Below are 16,262 nucleotides of genomic sequence, written 5' to 3' on the forward strand. Positions count from 1 at the left end.
TAATGGATATTTGATTTAAAAATACTGAACTAATGAACTGTCCAATATGAGTGCTTTCAGATTTACTTTACTAGTGGGAAACTTATGTGGGATTAGACCGATCATCCAAAGATTAATCAGTATAAAATAAATATTTAGTGCCAACTAAGAAAAAAAGACCAACAAATTAAGAGAAACATCCTATCATACGAAGATTTGTTATTTCAAAAAATTAAATGAGCTCTCCTCACATCCAAAAATTCTTTGATCTAACAATATTATAGAAACTATAATATATTTAAAGTGAGTTTAAAATTTTAGGTCTAAAATTTATACTGTATAAAAATTACCAAGTAACTATTATAACATGTAAAAACTACTCAATATTTGTTACAAACCTATTTATGATGACCTTAAATTAAGATTTAGGGTCAAATAGGCTACATAATAACTTTTGCAATTATTTAAAGTGATTTTAACGAAGTTTAAATAATTTTGACCAAGTTGATAAATAGTATGTTTTGTATAATAATATTTAGAGATATTAAATCCTAAATCCCAAGTCCTGAACTTATACTAAAAATATTATAGCAACGGTTGAGTAGCTACTATATATCTACTGAATAAATATTACATGATATAAATGTTAAATTTTAAATCCTAAATTCACTTTAAATATATTGTAATAATAACTTTGTAGTGTCAGATAGATATTTTGAGATAAAATCATGGAAGATTAATCATTTGATTTTTTTTTTTAAAAAAACATACGTTTGATGACTTGTAAAATTTGAGATCATCTTTTAATTTTTATCAAGTTATAATTATAATGAGGATTAAGAATAAAAAAATAAATAATTATTATGTTAAAAATAAATAATTCATAATTAAATAATTCTAATGGGTGTCAACTGTTAGAAATTTTAGATTTTGCGAAGATTTTATCCGACTCGATGCACGTTACTTTCTCCATATAATGCAGTTTGGCCTATTTGTGAACCTAAGGAGGGGCGACACCCTAAAGAGGCGGCGACACCTAAGGAGGCGGAGCGGAGGCAGAGGCGGCGACACCCTAAGGAGGCGGCGACAGTAGTAGCAGTAAAATGGTGGCGGAGGATGCCATTCTAGGTTTTCTCCAGTCTCAAGACGAGATCGCCGACTCTCATGAATTTGCCGCCGGCTTAGGGATCGACCATACTGAGCTTGAGAACGTCATCAAGCGGCTCAATGGATTCGAGATCATCGATGCACAGGTCTTCTAACGTCTGATCCCTTCTGTTAATGTCACCCACCAAATTCTCCGTTCGTAAGTTTTTTTGGGAGCGATTTCTTACTGTGCTCTCCTGTAGGATTTTAAGAAGGACAATTATCTCCTTACCGAAGAGGGCAAGCTGTATGCTGTGGAAGGGTCGCCGGAAGTTAACTTCTTCCTAGCAGTGCCTCCAGAGGGTATCTCCCTTGCAAATCTCAAGGTGAGTGTTGCTTATTTGTTGAAAATTTAGTTGTCGAGACCGAACTATCTGTAGTGATTGGGGAAGTTGCAATCTTTGAAGTTGTATTGCTTGCATTGGTCATCCTCATTTCCTATTTAATTTATTTGGCTGTTGGTTCAGATAACGTTGGACCCAAAAGTATTCAGTATAGGGTCATCCTGGTCTAAAAAGAACAACTGGATTGAAATTGCCAAGGGATCTGTAACAAGGAAGGTATGGTAGATTTTGCCCTCTTATCCTTTAGTTCCCTTTCTGTTTGTTATCTTCAAGATATTTCCAAATGGTGGTCAGGACTTTCTCTGCATTATATGCCTGTGGCATCCTAGTTAGCTAGTTTAGTCCCACACAATGAATTGTGGATTAATAAAAAATCTTTATAAAGATGGATAAGCTACTACCAACTTAGGCGTAAGCATTTCAGGGCAATGATAAGTTAATTAGTCTCTTATCTAGTGCGTCATGACAAATTGGTATCAAAGTGGACCTAATCCTAGGCACAATGAGATTTTAGAGAGGGTTGCCTCATGCCTGCATGATATGCTTGTGACATCCTAGGTATTCCAAGTAATGAGATGTGGGCTAAGAAAGAAGTTCTTTAAGGCTATGTGATCTACTATTAAGTATTAACTCGCTTAAGCATTTTGGATTAGTGACTGAGCTAACAAGTTAATGAGTCAATATCTCTTTTCATCTAAGTTGATACTGACAATTGATTCAAGAGCAGAATTAATTTTAGGTATAGTAAGTTATTGAAAAGTGTTGCATGATGGTGTCCACCATCGGACATCACATGCCGCCTACTAGAAAAAATTTAGGCTGTAAGTTGGACTTTGGGTCTTGATATGAACGTCTAGATATAATCGATGCCATCTTAATTATGACACTCTAGTTTACTTTGGCTTATAAAGAAGCTTTAAAAGAACGAATGATCTATTATTAGCTTGGGTTAAGCATTTTGAGTAAGTGGTTTTTTAAAAAAAGTTAATGAGCTAGTTGTTTCATTTAAGTGAGGTGTGATTGTGCTAGTCTTTTCATGTTTGCTTTTTCTAAGTATTGGTTTCTTCATCTATGCTAATATTTAGAGCAATTAGTGTAGCTCCAACTGATAATAAAGCGAGAGAAATAGGATATAAGATGGTATTAAGATATTCAAAGAAAACCTGTTGGTTCTACAGTGAAGAAATAAATTTATTAGATCCGAGGGTGTGGGTGGCAGAGGGAGATAAAAAGAAAAAATAGTAAACGTAATATAAAAAATACTTGATTTGAATATTACTAGTGATATTTCTTTACATAGAACTCGGTGGAAGGAATATAATTTATGTATAGACACCCCAAATAGTTGGAATAATCATGGCTTGATGATGATGATGATTAATCTTTATTTCTATGACACTTCTAGGCATTTAAAATGAAACATGTTCTAGTTGTAAACAAGTTCTTTTGGTAAACTGAATGGATGTTATGGTATTATACTACTTAAATGGTTATCCAAACTGGTCAAAATTTTGAGTAAATTGGATGCTAGTAACTAGGCACCAAACCCTTCATGTGCTTTTTATTATCTTTTTTGGCATTAGTTAAATTTTTGACAACCAGCATAGATCATTGAAAAGTAGCACATGTTTTAGCATGTACCTACTACTTTTAGCTGTATTTTTGGTTCAATTATTTGCAGGACCATGTACATGCAATTTGCAATTGCTTGTTCTAGCTGGACATTCTTATCAGGGACCTTATTGTCTGTCACACAGAATTATTTTCAAACTAAACCATGATCAAAATGTTTTATCTTGCTTTGAAAACCCTTTTATAGTACACCTTGTTATACTTTATTCTGTTGTTTAATGCCTTTTATAGGTTGATGCAGTTGAGGACAAAGTTAAGGATTTGCTAAAAGGAATTGAAGATGGAAAGGTTCGTATAACATACTTATGTGTTTTATTTTAACTGTCTTTAGTTAATTTAATAATTTTTATTCAAAAAACAGCAGAATTCCCTTCATTCTGTCGCAGTTATGCCTCAATGATGCATTTTTCTACTTGAATTTTCATATCTAATATTTATGTAAGGATGATCCATTTATCTTAGTAATTTTTTCTACTGGGGTTCTTTGCTTTTGTCAGAAAATAATTTTCAGATTGCTTATAATGGTGAATAGTTTTGCATATGAGTAATGCTGATAATTTACTTGCTTCGTAGAATTTTATTCGGATCCATTATTTTAAATGTCAGACAAAAGCAGTGCTTGATGTCAAGATGTATACAATTAGTGACAGTGTTATATAAATATGTTATAAAAGTGTACTAGGAATTAAATGCAAACTTCTACTTTTAATGCTGATAATTTACTTGCTTCGTAGAATTTTATTCGGATCCATTATTTTAAATGTCAGACAAAAGCAGTGCTTGATGTCAAGATGTATACAATTAGTGACAGTGTTATATAAATATATTATAAAAGTGTACTAGGAATTAAATGCAAACTTCTACTTTTATTGCATGTTCTGGGTATTTTGTTCAAAAAGTGTTTTGATCCAAGACAACTCGATGCATATTAACTGAAACATTAAGTTCCTCAAAAATAGTTAGAAGCCTCTAAGACAAGGGTATATGCTTTTACAACAACAACAACCAAACCTTTTCCCACTAGGTGGGGTCGGTTGTATGAATCCTTTTACGTCATTGAGCTCTATCTCCTATTATATCATCATCTATATTTAAATAAATTTTATCTTGTTTTATTGTTGCTAACCAAGTCTTTTTTGGTCTTCCTCTTCCTCGTTTTATATGCATGTTTATCATAGTTTCACATCGCCTAACTGGAGCATTTATTGGTCGTCTAAGTACATGTACGTACCATCTTAAACGTGTCTCTCGAGTTTTCCTCAAATTAAACTCCTACTTTCTCTCTAACGCTCTCATTTCTTATTTTGTCCATCCTCGTATGTCCACACATCCACCTTAACATCCTCATCTCTGCAACTCTCATGTGCTCGAGTCATAGCCCAACATTCAGCTCCATATAACATAGCAGGTCTAACTGCGGTTTTATAGAACTTACCTTTAAGTTTAAGAGGTACTTTACGGTCACATAAAACACTCGACGCTCCCCTCCATTTCACCCATCCTGCTTGTATTCTATGTAAGACATCTCTCTCAATTCTTCCATCATTTTGTAAAAATGAACCTAAATATTTAAATCTCTCGGTTCCAGGCAACTCGTCCTCTCCTATCTTAACAATTGTTTCATTACTTCTAATATTGCTAAACTTAAATTCCATATATTCCGTCTTTAATCTACTAAGCTTAAAACCTTTCCCTTCTATTGTTTCCAAGATTCTAGCTTAGCATTTACTCCTTCACGTGTCTCATCAACCAAAATAATATCATCTGCAAACAACATGCACCACGGTACTATGTCTTAAATGTGCGCAGTGAGTTCATCCATAATTAGTGTAAAAAGATAGGGACTTAGGGTTGATCCTTGATGTAACCCTATCTTTATTAGAAATGCTTCCACTTGAAATCTTTACTCTGGTCGTTACATCCTCATACATATCCTTAATTAGTTCAATATATGTTACGCTAACACCTCTCTTTTCTAAAATTCTCCATATAATTTCTCTTTGGACTCTATCATAAGCTTTTTCTAAATCAATGAATACCATGTGTAGATCTTGTTTTTGCTCCCGATATTTTTCAATTAATTGTCTAAGAAGATATATAACTTCTATTGTCACTGTGGTTTCCTTCCTTAATCTTTTTCTATTACTTTTTCCAAAATTTCATAGTATGACTCATTAATTTAATACCCTTATAGTTTGTACAACTTTGTACATCTCCCTTGTTCTTATATAAGGGAACTAGAGTACTTATCCTCCATTGATCAGACATTTTTTTCGTTTTCAATATCATGTTAAATAATTTTGTAAGTCATTCAATACATTGTTTCCCTAAGCACTTTCATACCTCTATCGGAATATCATCTGGTCCAACGGCTTTTCCATTGTACATCTCATTTAAAGTTTGTTTTACTCCTGAATTTTGAATTCTACGATAAAAATTAAAATTTCTATGCTCATTTGACCTACTTAAATTACCTAAGTTAAGTTGATCACCTAAACCTTCATTAAAAAGTTAATGAAAATACCTCTTCCACCACTCTTTTATTTCTCCATCGCTTACTAATACAATATTACATTCATCTTTAATACATTTTATTTGGCTAAGATCTCTTGTTTTCCTTTCTCTCACTTTAGATATTCTATAAATGTCTCTTTCCCCTTCTTTTGTATCCAATTTTTGATATAATCGTTCAAAAGTTTCATTTTTGCTTCACTCACTACTTTCTTAGCTTCTTTCTTGGCTATTGTATATTTTTTTAAATTTTCCTCGTTCTTACAAATATATAATTCCGTATAAGCTATTCGTTTTTCCTTCACTTTCTCTTGTACTTTCTCATTCCACCACCAAGATTCTTTACTTAGCGGTGCATGCCCCTTTGACTCACCAAGGACACTCTTAGCTACTATTTTCAACTTTGATACCATCTTATCCCATGTTGTATTAGAGTCATCGTATATTTCACCTAATGCTTGTACTTCTACCTTCTCTTTAAATATATGTTGTTTCCCATCCTTTAACTTCCACCACTTAATTCTAGGAATTGTATATATTTTCTTTCTATTGATATTATGTTTGAGGCGTATATCCAACACTACTACCCTATGTTGGGTAGTTAAGCTTTCTCCAGGGATGAATTTGCAATCTTTACAAATCTTTCTATCCTTCTTCCTAACCATAAGAAAGTCAATTTGCGATCTATTATTCCCGCTTTTGAATGTGACTAAATGTTCTTCAGAATTACTTAATAGAAGAGGGATTTTAATTATGAAGAATTACTTAATAGATACATGATGTGATTTTTTAAGAGCCCAATTAGAAGAGGGATATTTGGAAAGAGAGGGGATGATGTGCTCCCTGGAGTTCCTTTTACATTATAATTTTGGTTCTCAATCTAGATGTACTAGATATTTGGCACACCCTTCTCAATCTGTCATGCAAACGATTCTTTATTCAGCTTTATTTATGCTTATACTCCTATGTTTGGATGAACTTTGTGTCTTGTTTTTGCTAATTAGTGAGGACCGAGTCATGACTAAAAAAAAAAAAGGGCAGCCCGATGCACGAAGCTCCTGCCATGCGGGGTCCCGGGGATGGATCCATTGTATGCAGCCTTACCCTGTTTTTTTGCAAGAGGTTGTTTCCAGGATTCGAACCCGTGACCTTTTGGTCATATGGTAACAACTTTACCGTTGCGCCAAGGCTCCCCTTCGACTGAGTCATGACTATCATATTTTATTGCATTGTCAAGTTTACTCTCCCCCAAAACGAATTTGGCAATTAAAATTGGGATTGTTTGATTGGGTGATAAACTGGCAATGCAAGTTGCACATTAATAGCTAGAGGATTAAAGTCCTTTATGGTTTATGTGTATATTTTGTAGTGTTAGTGATACTCATACTATTTTGATATTTCATTAAGCACTTTTGGGTCTCTAGTGCATATTGTTATATGGTTGGTAATGTTCACTACATACAATTATGAACTTTCAATTTACATTTGTTATATATATGGAAATAAAATTTGGCATAGCTCTGATTGTTGTAAAGGTTGTATTCAAACCTTTTAATTTTGTTCTTTGTTCATTAAGGCATATTGTTATATGATTGGTAATGTTCACTACATACAATTATGAACTTTCAATTTACATTTGTTATATATATGGAAATAAAATTTGGCATAGCTCTGATTGTTGTAAAGGTTGTATTCAAACCTTTTAATTTTGTTCTTTGTTCATTAAGGAAAAGAAAATAATTTGGGATGTTAATGCATTTCTATGACCAGTTGCACATTCTTTTGTATTGTGGAATCATCAGATCAAATTTTATTAATATTAGACTAGTGTTCTAATCTCATGTCCTAATTGGAGCTAAAACTGTGCTTACAGTTCGTTGATGGGAATGATGTCGCAGAACTGTTGAAAAGAAAGCTTATCGTCAAACAGTAAGAAATATTTCCTTGTCGATTGCTTTTACTGTCTATTCCTCTAGAATAGGTTGAGGCTTCAAGTGTGAGGAGAAAATTATTTACCTAGGTCTTTGTTAGTTGGTGAGTTCAATACCAGTATCCTCTAATTTTTGTAGTTTCATTTTTTGTGATTTTGGTACTTCTTTTAAAAGGTACTTAATTGAGACTACTTTATAATGAAGTCCCCTATAAAAAACAAAAAATATAATTTCTTGAATTGATGGTGATATCGCCATAAATGTTTCCATTTTTCTCTTTTGACTAACATACATACTGGTTCTATACTTCTATTTTCCTCATGCTAACCTTTTCTACTGCTCCTTGGAAAGAAAAGCTAGGAAGCAATGCCTACTATATCTTGTTAAAGATTTTACTTTGGGTGTCTTCTTAGCACTGAATATGACTTTGGTAGATTGGGCATATCAGGAAGTACACTGAAATAATCTCAATTTGATATTTTATTGTCTTTCAGAATCCTATTAAGCAGATGGAGAATCCTATGCATGTCAACTATGTACTTGTTTGTATACTCTATGTGGTCGCCTCTTTGTGCTTCCACATAGTTATATTTTTAGTAGATCTAATTCTGCCATTATGTGTAATTGTATAATTTTCCACTTGATTTTTGTTCTTCTTACAGGACTTGGAAGGGTTACAAATTAAGAAAAGGTCCCAAGTATGTTTCAAAAAGGAAAAAAGCAGCGACTGATTTGACTCGAGAACATCTACAAAAGTACCTTCCTCATGCTCTTGATTTTAAATTTTCTTTTTTTTTCTCAGCTTTGATTATATTTTAGTTCAGAAGCAATTTTGAAGTTTATATTTCATTGCATGTGATAAATCCTTCTCACTGTTTTGATGCTTGTTAAAATGTTAGTATGTTTCCAATATGAAATTGCTTGAACACATTTTATTCTATCCATGACTGTATTATTCATATTAGAGTTGAACTTTTTGTTATTTGTTCAATAATTTTTGAGGTATCTCCCTTGCTATTTTGTGGTAAATATTCCACATTTGGTAGTTCAGAACCAGATCTATGGTATTTCGTCTATAGGCATTACTAGTTAGTTTCTGTCGTATTATTTCCATTTTATTCGGACATGATAGTCCTTTACACTCCAGTTTGTTTTCTTTGCTCGACTACAGGTAAGTTTCTCTATTACTCTTTGTTTAAACTATTCCGTGGCGGTTTTTGATGATTGCATGCTAGTTAGGGCTTTGGCTTCGACTGCTCAATCTTGATTTTGCTAGCTTTTCTTCTGTCTTAAAACTTTCTAAGGTTCCACACCAATTTTGTTTAGATCTCTTTTACATCTTTAATCTTTTTGAGTGCAAGAAATATTTCATACTTTGTTGTTTCTTATTTTTCTTCTCTTCTGTTGAAGGGGTGACTGGAAAGATCTAGAGTTTAAAGAGTACAATCTTAATGCTCAAGGGCAACCAATTCAAATTGGCTACTTGCAACCTTTGCTAGAGGCATGGTTCAAATCATCCCTACATACTTTATTAAGATAGCTAATATTTGATTGTTATGAGAGTAAAATGAAAACCTATTCTATCTTTTAAATATTTGTTTATTTATTTATGCATATGTTATGTACTTCCATAAAGGCAAGGGGCCATGGTTAATTTTGTGAATCTTTCATAATGGTGATCCTTGTAAAATGGTTGTGCAAGATTTAAGATAGTTTTTAGTTAACAGCAAAATTATCAAATGCACAAGTCCGTATGTGCAAGATTTACTGTATTGAATAAAAAATTTCAATTTTTCCTAAACTTTTTGAATTTCTCATGCACAGGTCCGTGAGGAAATTCAAAATATCTTCTTACAAATGGGGTAAACAAAATTTTGGATTTCAGCTTCTCTTCATATGCTATTCTTATGGATTCATAATTTGAAGTATTCTTCATGCAGTTTTGAGGAGATGCCAACGAATAACTTCGTTGAGAGTAGGTAACTACATGTTTAACTTATCAACACTACTTAATCCTTTTCTCTAGTGGTATCATTGGAAACAGAATTAGTTATTTCTTATAAAAGTTTGAGAAGATAAGTCTGCAAAAATAGTAGTTGATTTGATGCTTGGATTAGGCTGAGTTACTTGTTTAACAAAACATACTTGATAATTAAGAAATTGCATGAATATGAAATTCACTAGATAATCACATATGAAAATGAACACCAAAAAATATGTTTGAATTCATGCATTCAGTATTGAAATCAATCAATTTCGATGAAACATGCACTTATATTGGGTTGTGCCTAGTGAGAAAGTTAATTATGTCTATGAAGCATTTATTCTTTGAATAAATCCAACTCTTTTACATAGTGTTTTTAAGAGTTCTAAATATTTTTTACTTAAAACTTTTTGGTCATTTTCATTTTTATTGTGTGTAAAAAGTTCAAATTCCTTACAGATAAATGTTTATAATACTCTAGAATCAATCACTTCTTAATGGAATTTGTGTCCCTTTTTTTTTTCACTTTTTTCTTGCAGCTTTTGGAATTTTGATGCTTTATTCCAGCCACAACAGCATCCTGCTCGTGATTCACATGATACTTTCTTTCTTAAAGGTTGAATGTTGATGTGAAATCCATCTCTTATTGTCATCTATCCCCTTCAAATTTGCTGATAGTTACATGATTAATTATTTTCTACAGCTCCTGCCACTACAAGGGATTTACCTGAAGATTATGTTGAGAGGGTGAAACGAGTTCATGAAGTTGGTGGTTATGGATCCAAAGGGTATACTATTTTTTTTCTTCTATGCATATCCTCTTAATTGCTTACAAGGTCTTTCCTTTTCCAGCTATGGATATGATTGGAAAAGAGATGAAGCGGACAAGAATTTGCTTCGGACACACACAACTGCAGTTTCCACAAGAATGCTATACATGCTTGCTCAGAAGGTGTTTTTTTTCTCTGATTTTAATTCTGTTAAACTCACTACTTGTGTTGCTGAAATTCCTATTTGAGATTCCTTATTCATTCTCTGCATTACAAACCAAGTTTAATTTGCATCGCAAAGTATTCGGTAACTTTTCCTAGAACTCAAGGCATTCTATACTCCAATTAATGTTATCGTATATATTAAGCTAAATTTGTAGCAATTGTGTAGTATCCCATGTTCAAATTATATCATATGATGTTTATGTATCATTCATTCTTGTTGCTAATGTCTTTGTAATATCATAGTCGATTTATGTAGCATAATGAAGATATATTGTAAGAATTCTGAGAGAAATACTTAGTGCGACAAAGTAAAAATATTGTAGATGCATTTTATGAAGTTAGAGTTGGAGAAAGTATTGTTTTATGCGAATATGTATTGGATGATGATGATATTTCACTTGTAGTGCCTGATTATGACTTGATGAAATAGTTACACTTCAGCTGATCCTAGGTTAAAAGTCTTGCACATGCAAATATAATGGTATACTTAGTGAGAATATGTAGTGGTTACCTTGTTTGGCAAACTCCTCTTTTGTTGCCAAAAAAAAAAACTGATACTCTGGTAATGCACAAAAGTTGTCATCTATTGCTTTGATAGTGGAACTAGAGTTGAGATATTAAATTGGTTAGTTGTCAATTTAAAGGTATGTTTCTAATCAACTGCATAAGTTCTAGTTACTTTTCAGATTATACGTGTGTTACAACAACTATAAGTTGTTTCTTGATCAATCCTCACATCCCTAGTTTTCTAAATAATGATGATGTAATCATATTTCTAGTTGCCACTGACAATTACTTCTAACTATGAAATTCATGCTAAACTTACAACTCACTCCCAGGATGAACATATAGTGTTGTACCTGCTGAATTTGTTCAAATTCTTGAAGTTGAACTACATAATTCATATTCATTTTTATTTTTTGCCTGTGTTGAGATTTCTTTTTGTATGCAGTTAGATACTCAGTTTGATGTCTCTTTATTATCTGAGTTTGAGATGATTGCTATCCCATATTAGTTTATGTGAGTTTGAGATGGTTGCTATCCCATATTGCTTGATTATTTATTATTTGCTTCAAAATATTTATATGTAGTCAACAGTTATTTTTTTCTGGATTTATAAGCTATTGTTTATTAATTTGATTCATTTTGTGATCCATAGTAACTAGTCTCTTCCTTATTCAGAAACCTTTCATGCCAAAGAGATACTACTCTATTGATCGTGTATTTCGCAATGAAGCGGTTGATAGAACTCATCTTGCAGAGTTCCATCAGATAGAAGGTATTGATTTGCAGTTCTGAGACCATCATATCTTGGCTGGACAATTGTAATTTCATACAAAGTGCATTTTTAATCATCATTGTTTGTAAGTCATTAAACATTTCAATTTTTTTTGGTTATTAGGAGTCATCTGTGACCATGGACTCACACTTGGTGATCTCATTGGGGTATTGGAGGACTTCTTTGCACGCCTTGGTAAGAAAACAATGCAAGGAACTCTTTCATTATTATCAGTGGTCTTTTTGCTATTGTCTTGTGTTTCTATCTTTGCATGTGTAACTATTAGATAATTTAACTAATTGTTTGATGGAAGTAGGGTTGACTTGTTGATAATATCATCCTGGCAACACATCATTTCTTTATCCATAAATCCAATGTTTTTGAGCATATGAATAGTTGCTCCTGGAGTGGCGTGGCTAAATAGGGGGCTGGTCATAAACCATGATTCAAGAGGATCCAGATTTTTTTTAGCATTTCCAGATTCTAGTTTCTTCAGCATTCATATGCTTATTCATTCATTTGCTAGCTATAATATTTTTTTCAAACACCTTTTTTAACTGTAAAGCATCTTTGCACGAGTTTAACTGAAACATAAATTATTGGGCATTGTTTATCTTTCTTTGAAAGTGGAGTTATTATCGTTATTCTTTTGTAGGCATGACAAAGCTCCGTTTCAAACCAGCGTACAATCCGTACACTGAACCAAGCATGGAAATCTTTAGGTACTAAATTCTGTTCACGATTTGTTACTCAGAAAGTCCCAATCTTGTCTGATCTGGTTCTCTCTCTCTCACACAGCTATCATGATGGTTTGAATAAGTGGGTTGAGATTGGGAACTCTGGCATGTTCAGACCAGAAATGCTACTTCCGATGGGGCTTCCTGAGGATGTCAATGTTATCGCATGGGGACTCTCCCTTGAAAGGTATGTTTTTTTTGCTCCTTATTCATTATAATGCACATGTCCAATTGGGTTAGAAAGCAATTTATTTAGCTTATTTAGGCTATTTCAGAATCATGTTTCCTACATTTGTAGTCAACAATCTGTTTTATTTGCCTCTCTGTAGAGGCGGATTCTGTTGTTGACTTTATGCTGACCTTTTCACTTCTCTAGCCTGTTCCTTTGCCCTATAAAGAAATCTATGCTCTACACACAGCTAATAAGCTAATGCAATTTCTTGCTGGTCCCATCACTTGGATCTATGGCACAACCTTTTTTTTTTCTCTTCTGGAATAAATGTACTTTTTACTTACACTTACCATTATTCTGCGTAACCCAGGCCAACGATGATCTTGTATGGAATTGACAACATCAGAGATCTCTTTGGACCGAAGGTATAGAAACACCGTAAAAGCATGATTGGATTATAATACATCAGTAGCTAGAGAATTGTGGGCTAAGACATAATTATCGTTGGTTTCAGGTTGATTTCAATGTTATAAAGAACGGGCCTATATGCAGATTGGGGCTGCAGTAAATCACCACAGCATCCAATACAATCCTTTTACCATTTAGTATCAGTGGACTGGTGTTTTGTTTCCTTTTCATTTTTGTTTGTTCTGATACAAAAGATGTTTTTCAAAGACATTGTTATGCTACATGTTTGCTAATAAAGACTACATAGTGCAATATAGGGTGAAAGAGATGATATTTGGGTTCATAAATTAGTTACAATGGCCCAAAGATTGAAATCATTGCACTTTTTTGCATTCAATTTAATTCGTTTTCCTTGGGTTGTGGATTAATTTTCAATTGATGGTGTTTCTTATAATATACAATTCATTTAATTTAGTATAATTTTGTCTCCAAATACGTGAAATGGTCTTCCATGTAGGTCATGCTTGTCCAGCCCCATGCAACTTAAATTCATGGATCAATCCAGCTGGCCTAGGAGTTGGTATTTAAGTGGTCGACTAGTATCAATGGGTAAGTGGTTGAGTTGTAGCTGTGACAAATACTTCTTCCATTTAAGGGGTCATTCGGTATTTCATTTATTTCTTTATCTCATTTATTTCTTTATCTCATCGTGGAACCGGTGACGACTAGCATTTGGCATGGGTATTATCATATTTTGCATCAATGAATCAATTCAATATAAAGGAGATAAATCATAAGTGATTATTAGTCGTCTTGGGATTAGTGATTAGCATATAAAAAAAATATTTATCTCGATTATATTGAGAGATTTAAATTCTAAATTTTATGATAATATTTTATGTATTAATTATTAGATCATCTTGAAGGGACAACTGTCGAGGGACAACTGCCAAATTGTTCATGCTTGATATGATAATGGGTGCCAGCCAACTAATTATGCTCTACTGTCTAAACAAAACAACAAAGGTCGTCCATTTGATATAATTTGCCCGTCAAATCAATTCATTAATGTTAGTTTCTTTTATGAAAAACATTTAAATTGAAGTTGTCACTTCCCCGTATTTGCATTCATCATGGAAGGGAACAAAACAAAGAATTCCATGGCTAATTTCCCGTTAGCACTCAACACCAATCATCATTCTACTACTATTTCGCCAACAAATAATTAAGAGCATTGCTAGTGGTTGTCTAGTTCCTTTCGAGTCTCGGTACGTTAGTTGAAGAGAGAGTGTTTGGACAATGTTTAATCGTTGAATATGGAAGGTAATTTAAAATTTTAATTTATATTTCCATCGCACAGAATATCAGCTTGATTTTTTTAAATGCATCTGATCCATTTAATTGAGCATGCATGCGTACGGTATAGTATGGATATTAAATTTTCTAATGAGAACGTGCAATTTTTTTAGGTTTCCTTTTGTCAGATGCGAACGCGATCTAATGGATAGATACGCGGGTAGGTATTTGGTAGATTTTCTTTTCCTTTTTTAAATACTCCTTCAACATGGTAAAGGTTATTTGCTCGTTCCCGTAGATCCGTCCCAGTGTAAATTACGGATATCTTAACCACCGTACCGAGTGAACTTTAAATACTGAAATGATAGATACGATACGAGTCATGATATTAAAGGCAAAAACAGAGGTTTGATATCGGGCAATGTTAAAAACAGAGAAACACTACAAATACTGCTCTGCTTCCTCTGAAGCCTCTCCTCATGAATTCTCCTTCACTACATCCTTCCATTCTCCACCTACTACTAGCCCACGACGGAGCTCCACGACGAAGTAGGAACCAACTCCAAGTGCTTGCTCTCTTCCTTCTCCGGCCTCGCCAACGCGCGTAAAAAGGCAACGAAGGCAAATCGAGGGGAGCGGGGATGGATGGCGAGAATGGGAAGGAGAAGAACAGAGGGAGATTGGTCTACATGAGCCGGATCCTGAAGAAGTACTACGCGAGCGTGATGCAGCCTCTGCTGTTCGTTAAAGGGGAGAAAGAAAAGAAGAAGGCGCTGCAGAGGAGGCCGTGCTCATTCTCCGGCGATCCCGGTTTCAAGGAGCAGGGGAAGAGAGGAAAGCAGAGGAGGAAAACGGAGCAGCTGCGGTCGGCGCCGGAGTCCGCGAGGACGCCCAGCGCCAACAGCGGGGCGCTGGCGTCGTCGGTTTTCTCGTCCTCGAACGGAAGCACGATGGAGGAGCTGCAGAGCGCGATACAGGCGGCGATCGCGCACTGCAAGAACTCACTTGCGAATTCCGAGCATCAAGGGAATGAGAATCTGGCTGGCTGACGGCGAGAGGCTGCCTGAGATCAGTCGACTGTTGAATGGCGATAAAAAGAGGTGAACTTTGTTTTTTTTTTTTTATGTTGGAAGTTTGAGAAATTAATGTGAATGAATTAATCAGTCTATTAAATTTAATGATTTTTGTCCCGTAACATTTTAAAAATATTTATTATGGAAATTATTTTAAAAGTATATAACAGATTTTATGTTATATATATATATATATATATAGACATTCAATTAATAATAATAATAATAATAATAATAAAAACTTTTATTCACATACAAACAAATATAAGAAAACTTTCTAACCTTGGACTGAGATGCGATGGTAAGTAGTGCGACAATATCTTAAAATGAGAGTTTAAATCAGCATTGTGTTACTATTTTTATTTTGTAGTGTTGCTTTATTTTATTTTTTTTTTTCACTTTTCATATTGTCCTGTAAATTCAAGTCTTTTTCTCCTCATCATTCAATCTATAATTTTAAATCTATATTTCTTCAGGTCATTCAATCGGAATCAAAATTTATGATTTTTTTTTAAGTGAGCACGTAAAAGGATTTTAAAAGACATTCCAACAAATGCTTAGAATTTTTAAGATTATTTTTAGATTTAAATTTCTGGTCAAAGATAATCAATATCTTCTATGAAGAAAATTTTAATTAATAATGATACGACACCCTTTTAAACATCCTATAACTATTTAAAAAAACTGTCTATTTTTTAATTTATTAAAAAAATTTTTATGGGATCAATCGATTACCAGGGTTAGTCAATAAAATTAATTAAATTTATTATTTTTT

General features: G+C 33.4%; 2 protein-coding genes across 2 annotated transcripts; both read left to right on the forward strand.

The window, feature by feature from the left end:
* Nucleotides 1-947: 947 nt before the first annotated feature.
* LOC121998439 (phenylalanine--tRNA ligase alpha subunit, cytoplasmic-like) lies at nt 948-13,520 on the forward strand. The gene is made up of 18 exons (XM_042553373.1): nt 948-1,232; nt 1,329-1,451; nt 1,593-1,685; nt 3,333-3,389; nt 7,486-7,541; nt 8,206-8,298; nt 8,954-9,044; nt 9,368-9,405; nt 9,484-9,522; nt 10,067-10,143; nt 10,231-10,315; nt 10,380-10,479; nt 11,705-11,801; nt 11,925-11,996; nt 12,457-12,523; nt 12,600-12,725; nt 13,081-13,135; nt 13,225-13,520. Exons 1-18 carry the CDS (start codon nt 1,083-1,085, stop codon nt 13,276-13,278), a joined length of 1,473 nt encoding a protein of 490 aa, XP_042409307.1. The 5' UTR covers nt 948-1,082; the 3' UTR covers nt 13,279-13,520.
* Nucleotides 13,521-14,782: 1,262 nt separating this feature from the next.
* On the forward strand, nt 14,783-15,592 carry LOC121994521 (probable BRI1 kinase inhibitor 1). The gene has a single exon (XM_042548528.1). The coding sequence runs from the start codon at nt 15,056-15,058 to the stop codon at nt 15,461-15,463; it is 408 nt and encodes a 135-aa protein (XP_042404462.1). The 5' UTR covers nt 14,783-15,055; the 3' UTR covers nt 15,464-15,592.
* The last annotated feature ends 670 nt before the right edge of the window (nt 15,593-16,262 follow it).

Source organism: Zingiber officinale, chromosome 6A (assembly GCF_018446385.1).
Source record: "Zingiber officinale cultivar Zhangliang chromosome 6A, Zo_v1.1, whole genome shotgun sequence".
NCBI lineage: Eukaryota > Viridiplantae > Streptophyta > Magnoliopsida > Zingiberales > Zingiberaceae > Zingiber > Zingiber officinale.